The following is a 17,402-nucleotide window of genomic DNA, read 5'->3' as shown; positions in this document are numbered from 1 at the left end:
AACTGATCACAATGTACTGTATAGTCAGGACAATAATAATGTGAAAAATTACTATTATAATTTGAAAAAAAATCAAAGAGTTCTCATCAAAACATCCTCCATGTGCAGCAATGACAGCTTTGCAGATCCTTGGCATTCTAGCTGTCAGTTTGTCCAGATACTCAATGACATTTCACCCCACACTTCCTGTAGCACTTGCCATAGATGTGGCTGTCTTGTCGGCCAATTCTCAGCAGCTTACAGTCTAGCTGATCCCACAAAAGCTCAATGGGGTTAAGATCCATAACACTCTTTTCCAATTATCTGTTGTTCAATGTCTTTGTTTCTTTGCCCACTCTAACATTTTTCAAAAGCTTTTTCTTTGCAATTCTCCCCATAAGTTTTCACTTCCGTCCAGCTCTGGGAGGGCTGAGGTCATGACCTCTCACGTGATGTAAGCATGTTGGCAAGGTCACACGTGGAGGAGGAGGCACCATCTCCTCTAACATCAAAATCCTCTGACATCATTGTTTAGAATTGCCTTGGACTATTTTAGTTTGTGGACGCTGCTTGGTTTGTTGTTTGTGCATGATTCTCTTGTAAACAATGACACTCTTCCTGCCTCCTCTTCCACACGTGACCTTGCCAACACACTTACGTCACATGAGAGGTCGTGACCTCACCCATCCCAGAGCTGGATGGAAGCTAACTAATCTTGTAGTTAAAAAGTATACAAGTATTGTTTTGTTTCTGAAAATGATCAATCGTTTCGGTTTAGAAGAAATGTATTTATCATATGAGTCATGTGGACTGTTTTGATTCTGCCTAAATATGCATTTTGGACCATCAAAAATTGGTGGCCGATTACTTGCATTGGTTGGAGAGAGAAGCCTGGAATACTTTCCTAAAAATCTTAAATTCTGTTCTGATGAAGAAAGAAACTCAGATGTGGTGAGTATATTATCAGCAAATTTTCATTTTTTGGTGAACTATTCCTTTAACGATCAGAGAAAATTTGAACCAAGTAATTTTACCCACATACTCGAAGCAGACCCAACTATGATAAATGATAACAAGATTTGGTGGAAAACTCTTTCTCATACACCCTTTAAGAAACTAAAGGGTATGTATCTTGTGGTGCATGTTGCCTGTTTTAGGGTTAAAATCGTAATTTGTTTAAGAGAAGATTTCACTCGCTTTTACACAAAGCGCACACTTTGTATACAACAGAGGAACGAATGACACACAAGAGTTAGATCATTTTAAACATCAATGCAGCGGTAAAAGGAGCAAAGATTTAAAGTTAAAAATGTTTTAATTATTGATTTTTTTCTTTAAAAAACCTATAGATTTGCATCAGAAGACATTCATTGATCGAGTGGAGTCATGTGGATTAATTTTATGCTGCCTAAATATGCCTTTTGGACCACTGAACAGCCAGCAGACTCACGGCACCCATTTGCTTTCATTGTATGGACAAACAGAGCTGAAATGTGCTTATAAAAATCTTAATTTTGGTTCTGCTGAAGAAGGAAAGACATACACATCTGGGAGGCTGAACTAATCCTTTAAAAACTTTTTTTTTTAATTATTATTTACCTGTCCCTGGGTCAAAAAAGATCCGGACGCATTTGGAGGGTTAAATATTTGAAGTTCTATAAAGTGTCAATTTAATCTATATTATGCAAATTAACAATTGTATACAATTGGGGGGGGGTTAATTTGATGCTCCATGCATGGCCCCATGGATGGGTGGGGAGTTTTCCAATAACAGAACCATTCTGCCAAAACCAAAAGTATTCATTTGATGGAAGTGGTCCTGACTGAAATGAATTGAAATGGACAAATCATAAAAACTAAAAATTCAAAACTATTATAACCCTCCACTGGGGTAGTTTCCCCTATTTTCTCTTTTATTGATACAGGTAGAATTAATGTTGATTTCATCTGCGATCCAGGCCTGGTATGTTCTCCCTTCATCCTTCTGGGTGCATGAGAAAGAAAATGACCTCTCTTTAAGGACAGCGAGACAGCAGGCTGGAGGAAGTGGGGAAGAGAATGAGAGAGAGAGAGAGAGAGGGGGAGAATGAGGCACAGAGGTAGTGAGGAGCTGTATGGCTCTATAAATTCACTAATAAGCAGCTGTGCATGGAGGTGTAGGGCAGTGCACAGAAGATGGTCCCTCTCTTTTTCTCATTTCTGTCTTTTATCATTCCTCCATTCTCCTCCCATCCTTTTCCCCTGTGTTCCAATATAACCCTCCTCATTTGTCATCATTCCCGCTGCCTCAATCCATTCCAAAATATAGTGCCTCACTGCCTACTGCCTACATAGGCAGTGTACTAACAGAATTGGAACCTCATAAGTGGCCAATTTCGAATGCTCAATGTACATTACAACTGCATGTGCAACACAAATAACGCTCAACACAAATAGCGCTCAACACAGTAGGCTCAACTCACAGTTTATTCCAATAGTTTGACATTAGCATGTTGCTATGTTGCTAACGATCAACCTGCCCACCATGGAACAACTTTTTGGAAATAATGTGGAAAATAGTATTGTGTAAAATGTCATTTAATTAGATTGATACATACTTATTGGGTAAAATAGTCAATTTTAATCAGTTTTTTTATTAATAGTTTACAGTTTTGAATGAACTATATTTATAATTACATTGCTCTCGCTTAGTCAGCCTTCTTGGCTTTATTTGTTTAGTGAGCTTGTCACAATTCATTATGTGCATCTCAGCTTCTTCCTCATCCTTTAACCTCTTCATTATTTCCTCTTTCTTAATTATCATATCCTCTTCCCTCTGTTCTCTCCTATGGCAGAGCCCTGATGATAGAGATGGGGATGAGAATGGAACCCTTGATTTGAGCCGGGCTGGAGGGTTGGTGGAGGGTAGTGGGGGAACAGTGCTGACCCCCCTGCAGCCCATGTCCCCCCAGCGGCAAGCACTGCTTAACAGTCACTGCTACCAAATAACCACGGCAGAGTGCTGGGAACTGCCTGTGGACTACACCAAGATGAAATGCCTGGACGAGGACCACAAGGAGGTACCGCCCCCTAACACCTCTTGCGTCTGCCTGGAGACTGAATGCAGCAGTTGTTTCACTTGAAATAAAGTGAATGTAGATGGCTATTACAATCTTATTGGCACATTGTCTTTGTCGCATTGGAGAATTAGACAACTTTAACTGTATCTTACAGTTTTTGAGAAGCAAATACATTGTTCTATTTTTAAATACAGTGTAAGCAGTACAAAGAGTATAATCTTTCTGTAAGAAAAATAAAAATTTTCTTTCTTCTGCGCCCAACTTTTCTCCTTAGATTTCTTTCTTCAGTTTAATTTTTGTGTCATTTCTTGCATAATTATTATATCCCTAAAAGAAGAGAGGATTAATTAAGTAATTTCTTAAAGTGGGGGGTCTTAAATTTATATGAGTTCACCTTCAAGAGTAAATTGGCTGGTTGGGGAATCTGGATTTTACCCCTTTTATAATGCTTTGAGGGAGGTGGACTGTTCCATGTGAAGTACTGAAAGGCCATCTAGTTGACCCTACTGGTATTACATGCCTTTACTTCATTGGAGATAGTTTCAAAAAAGTTTTTTCAACCTTTTTTTTTATTTTTTTTTTAATCCCCTTTTCTCCCCAATTTAGAATGCCCAATTTCCACTACTTAGTAGGTCCTTGTGGTGGCGCAGTTACTCACCTAAATCTGGGTGGCGGAGGACAAGTCTCAGTTGCCTCCGCTTCTGAGACAGTAAAGCCACGCATCTCATCACATGACTCATTGTGCATGACACCGCGGAGACTCCAGCATATGGAGGCTCATGCTACTCTCCGCAAATCAGCACAACTTACCATGTGCCCCACTGAGAGTGAGAACCACTAATCGTGACCACGAGGAGGTTACGCCATGTGACTTCCCTCCCTAGCAACCGGGCCAATTTAGTTGCTTAGGAGACCTGGCTGGAGTCACTCAGCACACCCTGGATTCAAACTCGCGACTCCAGGAGTGGTAGTCAGCATCAATACTCGTTGAGCTACCCAGGCACCACTTTTTGTCTGTTTTTAATTAATTACACATTAAATACCCCAAGACTATTGCTTTTTTTTGTTTTTTTAAATGGAATAATTGATAGTTTAACTACATTGTTGGGAAACTTTATAAAAGCTAATTAGGCTTTGTAATTTTGTACTCAGTGTTTTAATTACAAGATATCATCAATGCTGTACAGTATATTATGCTTTTACCAGCAGACCAATGTATTATTCTTCTGCTTCATAACACACATTGAAATCTCTATATTTTCTCTCTATGTCCTCATTTCCAGGATGACCTCGACCCCTTTCATGATCTATTGGAAGATCAACAGTATTCTGGGGATGTTACCCTCCCCAGCCCCAAACACAAATATGCCCCCTGTAAGGATAGCAAGAAGGAGCTCCTCACGTAAGCAACTGTACTGAATAAGGAGTATTCCTTGCTGTTTTCAAATTATATTTTATTATTATAGCATGATGTATTGCATAGAATGGTTATGACACTACATGTCATAGGGTGTTTAATTTTGAGCACAACCTAAGGAACCTGCTTACAAAAAGGCTTTCTTTTGTAAAATAAATATTATTTGAACCAAATGTAGATATTACTTTACTAAGAAGATCTCTCCTGTATACTCTCCTGTTTATTTTAACATTTTACATACATTATAGCAGTTAAAATGGCTTAAAGTTATACATTTTAAAAGTGCATTTTTTGATTGTCAGTTTATGACAGTCGCCTTGGACTTATACTGACACCTAGTGGCATGCACGCAGCATCACGTAAAAGCAAAAATGTGCATTTACTTGTGCCATTTGCATTTACTTGTGCCAAATGCGCTATTAATTGATGGCAGTCAGCCAATTCTGTGAGCGGAAAGCATTAGATTAGAGGGGAGAATTTAAAAAAGCAGTATATTATTTGGTTAGTCATGTGATCTCAATATGTCGACCCCCATGAGGTGACCCGCTCCATGTGCAATAAAACAGCTTGGCTACTGAAATGTGAAATAAAACAGCTTGGATTCTGAAATATCATGTCTTTAACTTTTTAATGAGGGAAAAATTACTAGAGCACCTTTAAAGTAAATAGTTTAAGGTACCTTTAATAACACAGTGAAACTAGTGTACAATGCCTTATTTATCTTAAATGCTCTCTGTAGGTTATCAAGCTGCCAACTGGCTGACAAATGCATGCGTGGTATGATGACATCTAACTCCCAGGATCTGAAGTAAGCCCTCATGCTCTTGTTACACACCTCAGTTGACCTTCAATATCCCCTGTCTGAGGTTACACACATTTCTTTCCATGTTTTTCCCTGCTTGCAGGTGTCCTACTCCTGGCTGTGATGGGTCTGGTCATATAACAGGCAACTACGCCTCACACAGAAGGTGAAAACCAATAGCATATATTAATACATTTAAAATCTTAATTAATATTCACATACCGTTTTGCCCACCAGTGGATTCAAAGTTGTGTAGGACAGTAAGTTCTGTGAGGAGTCCTTGGCATTATTGGTAAATGTGTTTCTTGCTCTAAAGCCTGTCAGGTTGTCCCCGGGCAAAGAAGAGTGGTATTAAAATTATGCACAGTAAGGAGGACAAGGATGACCAGGAGCCAATCAGGTGCATTTTCCTTAAATTTCTTGAAATAATTATCAAAGCCAACAACATCTTTCAGCATGTGTCCACTTCTCTGACTACCTCTTGCTTGCAGTAACTTACAGGAGGACTTAAAGGGATAGTTTACCCAAAATGTTTAATTCTGTCAACATTTGCTCACCATAATGTTGTTCCAAACCTGTATACGTTATTTCCACACAAGTTGGTCAAGTAATATAGACACTGTATGTGTTTGTGTGTTCATTGTTGCTCGCCCTGGCTTATTTGTGTGAACTCATTCTCTCTGTGCTCAATGTCTTCAGGTGTCCTGTGCCAGGCTGTGATGGCCAGGGTCATGTGACCGGTAAATATGCATCCCACCGCAGCGCATCCGGCTGCCCGCTGGCTGCCAAGCGTCAGAAGGATGGTTATGTGAATGGAGCACCCTTCTCCTGGAAGTCTGGCAAGACAGACGGCATGACCTGCCCCACTCCAGGCTGTGACGGCTCAGGCCATGTCAGTGGCAGCTTCCTAACCCACCGGAGGTGCGGTTTAGTGTGTGAGCATTTCTCAGACTCAGAAAGGCCTTTATATAACATGAATGTCATACGTCATACCCCAGTATATATATTGTATTTTTATAGCAGAATTTTTTTTTTATTGGAGAATCAAGCATTATCCATTTAATTTTTGTTTTGTATTGTATTTTTACATCTGTAGTCTGTCTGGGTGTCCCCGTGCCACATCTGCTATGAAGAAGGCTAGAATGACAGGAGTTGAAATGCTCACAATCAAGCAGCGAGCGAGCAAAGGTACACACTTTTACCATTTTTTATTCTATAATTAATTATGAAATTAAAGGGATAGTTCACCCAGAAATGAAAATTCTCTCACCATTTTCTCACCCTCATACCATCCAAGATGTGTATGACTTCCATTCTTCTGCTGAAAACAAACAAAGATTTTCAGAAGAATATTTTAGCTTTGTAGTTCCTTACAATGCAAGTAACTGGGTTCCAACATTTTTAAGCACCAGAAGGACATAAAGGCAGCATAAAAGTAATCTATATGATTCCTGTAGTTAAATCCATATCTTCAGAAGCAATATGATCAGTGATATGGAGGCCCAAACCTGCAAAAATAATAAATAAATAAATGTAATAATACAAAATAAATCAAGGAATAAATGTCTTGATAAAACAAATATAAATAGTTTTTAATTACATTTATTCTTGAATGTATTATTGTATGACTTTATTCCTTTATTATTTTCTATATTTATTTTTAACTTTATTTTTATTCTTTTTAACTTTTAATTATTTATTCATTTATTTTGCATATTTTTTTTATTTATGTGTTAACTTATTTTCTATATATTTATTTATTCCCACATATATTTATTTCCATATGTATTTATTTATACATGTATTTATTTTTACTTTTCTGTGTGCAACATGGAAATGAGGGAGGCGGTCCTTGCGTAGCTCCAGTACATCATTGGTTGAGAGCTCAATAGTACTTATCGGAAGCAAATAAGATGGACATCCCACCTTAGCACCCCCTGACTCGCACAGATTTTGAATATGCAGGGAAACGTTTTGCAGAGAGTTTAACAATCCAGGATGTGCTTTGACATTCATACGGGCATACAGCTCTGTTAAAACATCAATAAGGACCTCTACTCTAAACAGTCATTTGATGTGTGGTTATCGACTTCATTCGCAAGTTGCGCAACTCTCTAGATATATGTGAAGCTTCAGCTAAGGTTTTTTTTTTTATTGCAGATGTATACATACATACATAAACGATCAAGGAACTGAAGCATGGTTGTATCTTTTACAATGAACAATCATAACAACAGAATAGTATGGATTTGCGGACATCAAAATAAATGAATGCATAAATAAATAATTTTAAAAAACAAATGAAAGAATGAAAAATTGTAAAGACTAAAAATAAAAAGAGAAAATAATAAAGGAAAAAAGTAATACAAAAATAAATTCAGGAATAACTTTCATTAAAATCGAATTATATTTGTTTTATCAAGACATTTATTCCTTTATATATTTTCTTATTCTTACATTTATTTATGTATTTATTTATTATTTTTGCAGGTTTTGTCCTCCACACAGTGAGTGTTAGAAACAGATCATTATATATGTCCTTTTTACTATAAATTTCCACTTTCACTTTTACATTCTTCTTCTTTTGTTTTTGGTGATTCACATTCATCATGCATATCACCACCTACGGGGCAGGGAGGAGAATATATAGTAAAAACTGGCTTAAATATTGATCTGATTCTCACCCACACCTATCATATCACTTCTGAAGACATGGGTTTAGCTACTGGAGTCATGTGGATTACATTCATGCTGCCTTTTTTTGCTTTTTGGAACTTAAAAATTTTGGTCACAATTTGCTTGCATTGTACGGACTTACAGAGTTGAAATATTCATCTGAAAAATCTTCCTTTGTGTTCAGCAGAAGAAAGAAAGTCATACACATCTTGGATAGAATGAGGTTGAGTAAATGATGAGAGAATTTTCATTTTTCTGTAAATTATCCCTTTAAAGAAATATATACAAAATCAGTGGTGAACATGGATTAATAACACAAGTTTTCAGTATTTTTCAAAGCGGATTTCTCTGTTTTCTCTCCCAGGCATAGAAAATGATGAGGAAATTAAACAACTGGATGAGGAAATCAAAGACCTGAACGAGTCAAACAATCAAGTAGAGTCAGACATGATAAAATTGAGGACTCAAGTAAGAACAGTTGCCATCTATCACACTGGCTTTTGGCCATGTGTTCATTCATAGACATGCCTTTCTCTCTCCTGCCAGATCACCACCATGGAGACCAACCTCAAATCCATTGAGGAGGAAAACAAGGCCATAGAGCAGCAGAATGACTCACTGCTGCATGAGCTGGCCAACCTCAGCCAGTCACTCATCAACAGTCTGGCCAACATCCAGCTCCCTCACATGGTAAGTGCCAGTCATGGAGCCTGCACTTGGCCAGCACCTGCCTCACCTAGGGGTAAGAAAAGATCAGTGGATATGTTCTTTGTTTAACAAAGTCTGGAGCCAAATGTTTGACAGAGATTTACAGAAAGAACTACAGGCACAGAATACATTTTAAAAAGCTTCTAATGTTTAATATCTCACATAGAGTAATCTTTAGAACATGCAGACTATCTCTGCTGAAAGCCAGGGCTTTTTAAATGGGCCATTGCCACAAATTTAGATTGAGTCTGCATGTCAGACACTACCAGTAGGGATGAAATTCTTCTATTGTTTCTCCCATCTGCTTCTTTATGTCTGTTGTTGAGTTCCTCGCAGTTCCATATGCTTCTGTGCTGAGGTCACTCTCCTTATACTGACCATTCTAGAAAAACAACCTCCACTCCAGCGACTGCTCTTCAGTTGAGTAAAAACATGGCCACTGTGGATAAGATGCTCCAACATTATCTAATCACAGTGCCTTCATACACATTGACACAGGGGATGATTGGTTAAGCCCTGTTCAAATGTGGCAGCCATGTTAGTAAACAACTGAAACATGTCTTGTTGAATATGGCTCCTGAGTTCTTCACCCCCACCTCTGAAGGATGCTATTTACAGTGCTCTCAAGAAGGGCCTTAAACTGCACTAACATCAGATGACTGTTGCCTATTCATGTGTCATTTCAATACTTTACCGTTCAATCCAAACTTGGTCTTCTGTACTTCTGCACGTTGTAAAGTTAGCTATAGTGACCCCAAAAAGTAGTTATGCACTTTTGGACACTTAAGCCACACGTAAAACAGATGAATCTCATTACAATTGATAACAAAATATCAAACCAAGTATCATCTGTAAACAAATAATGCTTGAGCTTTTGCAGAGATGTTTTTGCAATTACCTACAGGTCCCAAGGTCATATTAAAGGGTTATTTCACCTAAACATTACAATTCCCTCATCATTTACTCACTACCTCTCAATCGTCACAATACCTCAACTTTAACTACTTTTAAGTCTCAACTAAAAACATATATTTTTTTCTACACATTTTGACTTACCATCTCAGATTTAACAGATAAATAACAGATCATTTTAGATTTTTAGATTTAACAGATAATTGAGTGTGTGTGTGTGTGTGTGTGTGTGTGTGTGTGTGTGTGTGTCAATCTAATTGTATCAATGCAATATGCAAATTGTAAAGCAATCCTGAGCTTGGGAAAGGCGCTATATAAAATAAACTACTACTCCACTCTCATTCCATCCCAGATATGTATGACTTACTTTCTTCTGCTGAAAACAAACAAAGATTTTTAGAAGACTATCTCAGCTCTGTAGGCCCATACATTGCAAGTGAATGGTCATCGGGTTTTTGAAGCTTCAAGAAGGACATAAAGTCAGCATAAAAATAATCCATCAGACTCCAGTGGTTTAAACAATATCTTCTGAAGTGATCCAGTTGGTTTTGAATGTAACTCCCATTTTCACTGTACATCATGTTAGCAGTCTCCTTGGCGATCATGATTTCAGGCTCGATTACACTTCCTATAGCTCCATTCAGTGCTCTGTGCAGAATCAAGCTTGAAATCATGATCGTGCCTAGAGACTGAAATGGCTAGATTTACTGTGAAAAATAAGAGTTATTTTTGTCCGTTCTCACCCAAAGCCAACTGGATTGCTTCAGAAGACATTTATTAAACCACTAGAGTCATATGGATTACTTTTGTACTGATCTCTTTTTTGGAGCTTCAAAGGCTTGATCACCATTAACTTGCATTGTATGGACCTACAGAGCTGAGCTATTCTTCTAAAAATCTATGTTTGTGTTCAGCAGAACAAAAAAAGTCATACACATCTTAAATGTCATGAGGGTGAGTAAATAATAAGAGAATTTAAATTTTGGGTTGAACTACCCCTTTAAGTGGATTCATTATGTACGTTCCCCGCGATTCACACCGGTGTCTTTCTGAGTTACCACATTTACAGTATAGTTCATCACATGTTCCTCTGAGATTAACAACCAGAAAGTGTGCAAATACGTTTGTCTTAATTTGGAACAATATAGCCTGTCTATTGTTTCTTTTTAATGTTTTGCTTTAAAAAGTGTGCTTGTGCTATTTTTTTTTTTTCTAAAATAAATGCCACTTGTTTGAATATTTTGCTATTTAATACAAAGAGATTCATACATTTTGAATTGAGGCTAAAGTGTCCAAATGCTTTTTGGGGCCATTGTATGTTAGATTTTGTAATATGTGTAGAGGCCTATCATTGAGACCATTGACTTCTGGCGTTTTGCCAGGCTAATAGACTTTTCTCTACACCTCTCCCTTCTATAGAAACCGATGCCACTGAAAGAGGCCCCTGTTAAAAATTACTGCTGTTTACAGATGCCCCAAAGAGTAAGAGATTCATTTTCCATAGTCTAACTTTATCCTTCTCACTATCATTTTCCTCCCCTAGTCCTCCCCCTTTTGTAACACACAGTATGGTGTGTATGCATCTCAAAAGTCCATACATATTACCTCAGTCATATTATCAGTAAATTAATTTCCAAAGTGTACCAGTGCCAGTCACATATTGCCATAGTCCACTTCAGGGAATAGCATTAAGAAAGCTGGGGTTGCAATATGAGCCATATTTATTTTGATAGTAAACTCATGTTATTATCGTAAAACACATTATTTACCAGGCACAGTGATGCTCGCTGAGCATGTGCACATCGATATCTGTCTGCTATTCATGACAATCCGTTTTATATCATTTGTGAATGCCAATATTACCAACATACTCATGAGCATGAAAGTGAAACTCACACCAATGCATGCATACATAATGTATGTACTTTAAGTTTTTCTTTATCCATCAGATATAATGAACATTATTAGAAAACAGTAGTGTAGTCTTATGTTTGATTTTAACATTCATATGATTGGTCAAGTTAGAATTGCTTACAAACTGTGAAATTTACCCTGCATTTCCAGAAGTGTGTTTTTCATAAAACCCTAGCATAACTAGCAGAAATTTAGCTGGCGAACTGCAAAGTATGCCTTGTGGGTTAGTTCTTCCCCAAAAATGTCCACTTTCCCCTTCCTTTTCTGTGTAAACCTTATTCGTGTTTTGCATTCATACTTGATTTGTTACACTTTCCTTTATTTTCGACCTCCAATCATTCCAATCTGTTTAACAGGAGCCGATGAATGAGCAAAACTTCGACACTTATGTGAGCACATTGACAGATATGTATACTCACCAGGACCAGTACCAGACCCCAGAGAACAAGGCCCTCTTGGAGAACATAAAGCAAGCAGTTCAAGGCATCCAAGTGTAGCTTGCCGGATACTAGAGCTCAGCTGTTGGCCAAGTAATGGGGTCATGTGATCAAGCTGAGAAGCATAAATGCAACTGATATGAAACAAAAGAAACCCATCATGTAAAAAGTATTGATAACTAGTATGATTTTTTTGCTGCTGTAATTTATTGTATTTATTTGCTATTCTTTATGATTCTGTTATGCTTTTGAAAAAATTACATAACTTATTTGTTGCCTTGCTTTACGATGACGATTACCAATGGCAAATGTTTCGAGGAACATTCTTGTTTTGTACATTTTTCATATGACCTGACATAATGTGATGTACTGTTTATAGCTGCTAATGTATGCACATTTTAGTGTATATGTATTTATTAATTGTATACAAAAATCATCCATTATTTTAAATCTAAAAAAGGTGCAGAGGGGTTACACTGAGGGAATGTAAGGGCAATCAGCTTAAAACTGAGCTTTTCTTTATGGAACTAATGGGAATTATGTGCTGTGGAGGATGTTTAATGGATGTACAGTGGTTCAAATTTTGGCTACATTTTGTAACGATATTAAGAAACGTTGTCTTTCGGTTCTGAAAACATATTTATAGTGGTCAGTGTGGGCACTCTAATGCAGTACGTGTATCGTTTCTGATCATTTTTGCTTGTTTGTTCAGTTGGTTGGTTTCTCTCTTTTTTCCTTTGAATTCCCTAAATAGATGGAGAAACAGAAAAGACAAAATAGAAAGCCTTTTTGTGAATGCAAACATCATGACACGGAAACTTACTGGTGTAAATCCCAAGACTGAGAGAGAAATATTTCATAACTTTTCAAATATTTTCAAAGTTAATTCTCTAAATGTAATGCCCGGCTGGTTATGGCCAGTAACTACAGAAATTTTCAAGGAGACAATCCAACATGAATTATTAATTTAATGATCGTAAAATGTTAGTGGTAGTATGATAGAATATCAGCAATATATGAAAACTAATCAATCATTTATTTAGATATGGGATGCAAAAGTTTGGGTATATGCAATTTCTTATTCTTACCATAGTAGAAAGCTGATGAATCTTTTTACTAAATGTAAAGTATTAAGTTTTATATAAATCTTTTAATACAGTCATGTTTTAGGGTTTAAACATGGGAGATAAGTCCAAAAGGATGAATGCATTATGAGTTCACATTCCTCATGTTCAATTTTGCACAGGGACACCATTATTTCCATGTTTTGGTGTTTTTATTTGTTGCAGGAGATCAAGGAGGTGCCCAGACGTTTGAAATGTGGGAAGTTTTTTTTTTTTTTTTTTGAAGAAAGTAAATCTGTGTGTGTGTGTGTGTGTGAGTGTGAATGTTAGTTTATCAGTGTGCTGGACATACAGGGTTAATGTCACCATCCATACATCATTGTGTCATAGTAGGCTAATGCGGCTCTTGTCTTGTAGATTTTGTCCAAAACAATCATGTAGTGATTCATCTGGTCACGAGTGCACAACAAATACAACTATGTCAGCAATGCAAACTCATCATATTACAATAATGACTACAACAGTGAATTCCAATCAGTTGTATACAGTATTAAGAGAGGTCAGCTTGCCATATATGGTGATCTGCAATTCACTTTCATTGCTTTTTTAGGTTTATGAGATATCAGCGGCACTTTAAGTATCATGGAATTTGAAGTAACATATTAGGCTACTTTTTAGATAATTAATCGTGGACACACCATATTAACGCAAACTGGTACGGGTCAAGATTAGAGAAGTATGGGCAATTTCCTTTGCTAAGAGGGTTGTGTACTGACAAGATTCAGTTCATATTACTCCATAATATCTTAAGGACATGTACAGTCATAGTTTGGGGACCCCATATTAATTTCCAATTAGTAAAAGTTCTTTCAAGCAGGGGCATCAAACAAAGTCACAAACAAGGCTAATTTTCAGTGGTGGGTTTTACAGTTGAGTTGAAACGGTCAGTGATTTTAAGTGTAAAATTGACTCTGGTTGATGCTGGCTCTACATGGGGCTATATTTCTAATTTATGTATTATTTTCTAATATTTAGGCTAGCATTGCGTTTTAGAGCGCTCATGCAAGTAAAGCTAGTCACTCATATTTGTTGTTCCATAATATCCAGACATCTGCTCTCCTACGCCACCTAATTTCTTTCTCCAAAATCTTTGTGTATTCAGCTTATTTTCAAGACAGTAATGCTTTTTAACACACTGATAGCAAAATACAATATCTTCTCATCACTGATTTGCAGGAAAAGGGGTTTTAAGCACAATTCTGCTGCTCATTTTCAGTTGGCACATATTGTACTATCTACTTCAAAAAGGTTATCTGTGACTATTTAAATAGAAACTCTATCTATGGTGTCACATGCTTGAATACAGAATACTTTTCTTATTAATAATTGTGAAATCATCAGGTTACAAGTTTCTGTTTCAAATGGATTTTAATTACCATTTTAAACCAGGATTTTTCTATTAAAAAAATAAAGCCACAGCTTTCTTAATGTCTCTTGCTCTCTTCCTCTATCCAGCTCTTTAGCTATCTTATTCTCTTTTATTTGATTTTTCAACCACATGGCATGGTTTCTGTTGGTATGATACTTTTTTATTTTTCTTTCTTTTTTTTTTTTTTTTTGCTGTAAGTGTTTAAGATCACAAGTTGCAGTGATATTTCATTTTGAAATTGTGAACTTTGTACAATTTTTAATCATGCTGGTGTTGACATCTCTTACTCAATAAAACTTGTGTTGCCATATTACATGCCCCTTTTATTTTAATGAAAATGTGTGCATTGTTGAGAGTAGGAATACAGCTGCACAGTTTTATGCTGTGCTTTTAGACTGTAAATTGTAAATTATCATGAAGCCCCCTTAATTCAGCACCAGTCGTTGACATCTCAGACTGTAAAACGGTGGGCTGGTAGTGGGTCAGAAGGTGGGGAGAATGGAAGAGGGTAAAAACAACAATTTATTTGCGATAGAGATGGCTGAACATCAAAATGTGAGAGGAAACTAAAGCAAAAGAGTTTTGGGCCACTTTGATGTTTATATTAGTTATGGGAGAAAAGTATGAATGTGAAATGAGTGAAGATGATACTTTTGAAACTTTTGAAAATGTGAAAGACGGCATTGTCACCAAAACCGTGACTAGAAGACCTGTTATAAATATATTTTTCGACTCGTCCCTCTTTAATTAAAGAACAAAATCATGTTCAATAAGGCACATAAAGTAAATCACAAAACATTACCTATGTACAGGCCTGGACTGGCCATCGGGAGCACCGGGACAATTCCCGCTGGCCTGGCAACCATGTTGGCCTGCTGCCAGCCAGCGTTTTTTTTTTATTTATTTATTTTTTTATATTTTTGAATTCGTCATTCAGTAAAATTATTATTAATATTAATAATAATAATAAAAATAAAATCATGAATCTGTTAGTCTTGACTGGCAAGGCTACGATTCGACTTTACGCCTCAGACAAACGGTTAAACAGAAAATGCGAGCAGCACCCGTCTAACGTTACATTCGTGGAGAAATCTAAACAAATGAGTGCACAACAGAAAACTCACAGAACAAATGTACTGAGGTAAAAATTCTAATTGTTGTTTTTTTATTTATAACATATGATTTAGTTTAACATAACACAACTAAGGGAGCTGTTTTGCTGAATATTATAACGATTGAAAATGTTACATTGAATTTATTGTTCAATAAACAAGTAGCGTAGTTAATATTTATTATTAAGTTACTTACATTTTAGACACAAACCATATTAACTGTTTTTGTTCTATTTCACCGACTAAAATAGTTCCAAAGGAAAGCTACAGCAGCGCGGCGTTTTGAACGAATCTTTTGTATGAATGACTCACTAATAAGACGGTCACTTGCCGCCACCTATTGGCGGTTTAGTTTAATGTTTAAGTATTGTATTTTTTTTTATATTCAAACATTTATTTAAAACATCAATCTCATAACATTATTTATTGCAGTTGTAATTGCAGTGCACAGGACGTTATGTGCAGACCCATTTGATATTGGGGGGGAGGTTGTCCGTGTTTCTAAATTTAATTTGGGTGCATAGGATGGCCTGGATGGGTGTAGGATTTCCCGGCCTGAAATTGTGTCCCAGTCCTGTACTGTTTCAAAAGTACAACCAATACCTAAACATAATAAAACGGATTTGGAGGGGTGGGTCTCTGTTTCATGACGACATACACAATCAGTCACAATGTCTGTGTGTTAATGCATGATAATAAAGCGCAACAAAGTCAGAAAAAACACGGCACATCACAATGTTTCTCCCAGATGTGGTTGAAATGTAGGTAATCTAAGCACAAAGCAACATGTCAAGCAGAATTGTCTATAATTTTAGTGGATTACCTGTATTAAAGGAGCTTCAGGTGTTCGTGCTTCTCATAAGAAGATGAAGGTCAGTGAGGCTATTGTGATTGTGTGTGTTTCTGCTTTTTTTAAATTCTCCGATATGAAGGTTATTTCCTTTCAAAGCCGCTCGAAACCGGCAAAGTTTGAACTCTTGTTTTAGCGCAACAGTTGATTAACAGGTGATGGGTGGTGCTTCACTTCTAACTGGAACGTATATAGTATGGATTAACTTCAACATCTCAAAAACGATGTGGTCGCATGCATTTTTGAAGGCATTCGTAACTAAACGTTTTCGACTAAATTTAGACCTGTTTTTAGGGCTCGGATCACCCGATGGTGACACCTGAACCAGGTGGAAACACTTCTAGTGTGATAAAATCGCTTATTGACCTTGTCTGTGTTAAGGTATCCAGTATTTCAGTTTTGTTGTCTTAAAAAAAGACCCTGCATGCCTAAATCCTAGTAAATTTCGCACGAGTTGACATGACTGAGTTTTCGGTTTTCATCATTGCCTTCTGTTTTTGAACAAGCCGCTGTTATCCTGTCCATGATCAGACGTATGGAATGTATGGGTCTCTAAATAAACAGCTAAAATAAAAGTAATAATTCCGATCTGGTTATCGACTGCAGGCCGTTCTGACAAGTGATTCTGATCTCAGCACAGTGTTTTATGTATCTTGGCCGAATTATCCGCTGTAATCCGAGGTCATGCATGAGGTAGCACCGTGATTGGATGAAAGCGTTCTTTCTCATGAATAATGTGGAGAAAGACTCCAATCACATCTCAAGAGTTTACACATATATCTCATATTTTATGAAGTTGCTTCAAGTTTCGTTTTTAAACAGGATGAACGAAATGGCTCCAAAAGAAATACAAAATAACCACTTTACCATACAATAAACATAATGAGTGCTATAATTGTTTTCAATGATCTGCTACCTGTAAACATTTTTTTAAATGTTTTTGGACTGGGGCCTGGGTAGCTCAGTTAGTAAAGACACTGACTACCACCCCTGGCGTTCACAAATTCAATTTTAGTGCATGCTGAGTGACTCCAGCCAGGTCT

General features: G+C 36.9%; 1 protein-coding gene across 4 annotated transcripts in view; it reads left to right on the top strand.

Annotated features, from left to right (window-relative positions):
- The window catches only part of LOC127622263 (myelin transcription factor 1-like protein), an 81,008-nt gene extending 66,310 nt beyond the window's left edge, over positions 1 to 14,698 (top strand). For 3 of the 4 annotated variants that reach the window (XM_052096304.1, XM_052096303.1, XM_052096307.1), the window contains 11 exons: positions 2,814 to 3,038; positions 4,322 to 4,440; positions 5,195 to 5,263; positions 5,361 to 5,423; positions 5,574 to 5,657; positions 5,957 to 6,178; positions 6,354 to 6,445; positions 8,298 to 8,401; positions 8,480 to 8,623; positions 10,973 to 11,035; positions 11,824 to 14,698. In XM_052096304.1, coding sequence (XP_051952264.1) covers positions 2,814 to 3,038; positions 4,322 to 4,440; positions 5,195 to 5,263; positions 5,361 to 5,423; positions 5,574 to 5,657; positions 5,957 to 6,178; positions 6,354 to 6,445; positions 8,298 to 8,401; positions 8,480 to 8,623; positions 10,973 to 11,035; positions 11,824 to 11,964 — 1,326 coding nt within the window. In that variant the 3' untranslated portion in view covers positions 11,965 to 14,698. The remainder of the gene's footprint in view (positions 1 to 2,813; positions 3,039 to 4,321; positions 4,441 to 5,194; positions 5,264 to 5,360; positions 5,424 to 5,573; positions 5,658 to 5,956; positions 6,179 to 6,353; positions 6,446 to 8,297; positions 8,402 to 8,479; positions 8,624 to 10,972; positions 11,036 to 11,823) is intronic. The other variant, XM_052096305.1, reaches the window with a different exon arrangement.
- Positions 14,699 to 17,402: the final 2,704 nt, after the last annotated feature.

Source organism: Xyrauchen texanus, chromosome 28 (genome assembly GCF_025860055.1).
Source record: "Xyrauchen texanus isolate HMW12.3.18 chromosome 28, RBS_HiC_50CHRs, whole genome shotgun sequence".
Classification (NCBI taxonomy): domain Eukaryota; kingdom Metazoa; phylum Chordata; class Actinopteri; order Cypriniformes; family Catostomidae; genus Xyrauchen; species Xyrauchen texanus.
This window is presented reverse-complemented; position numbering and strand designations above follow the sequence as displayed.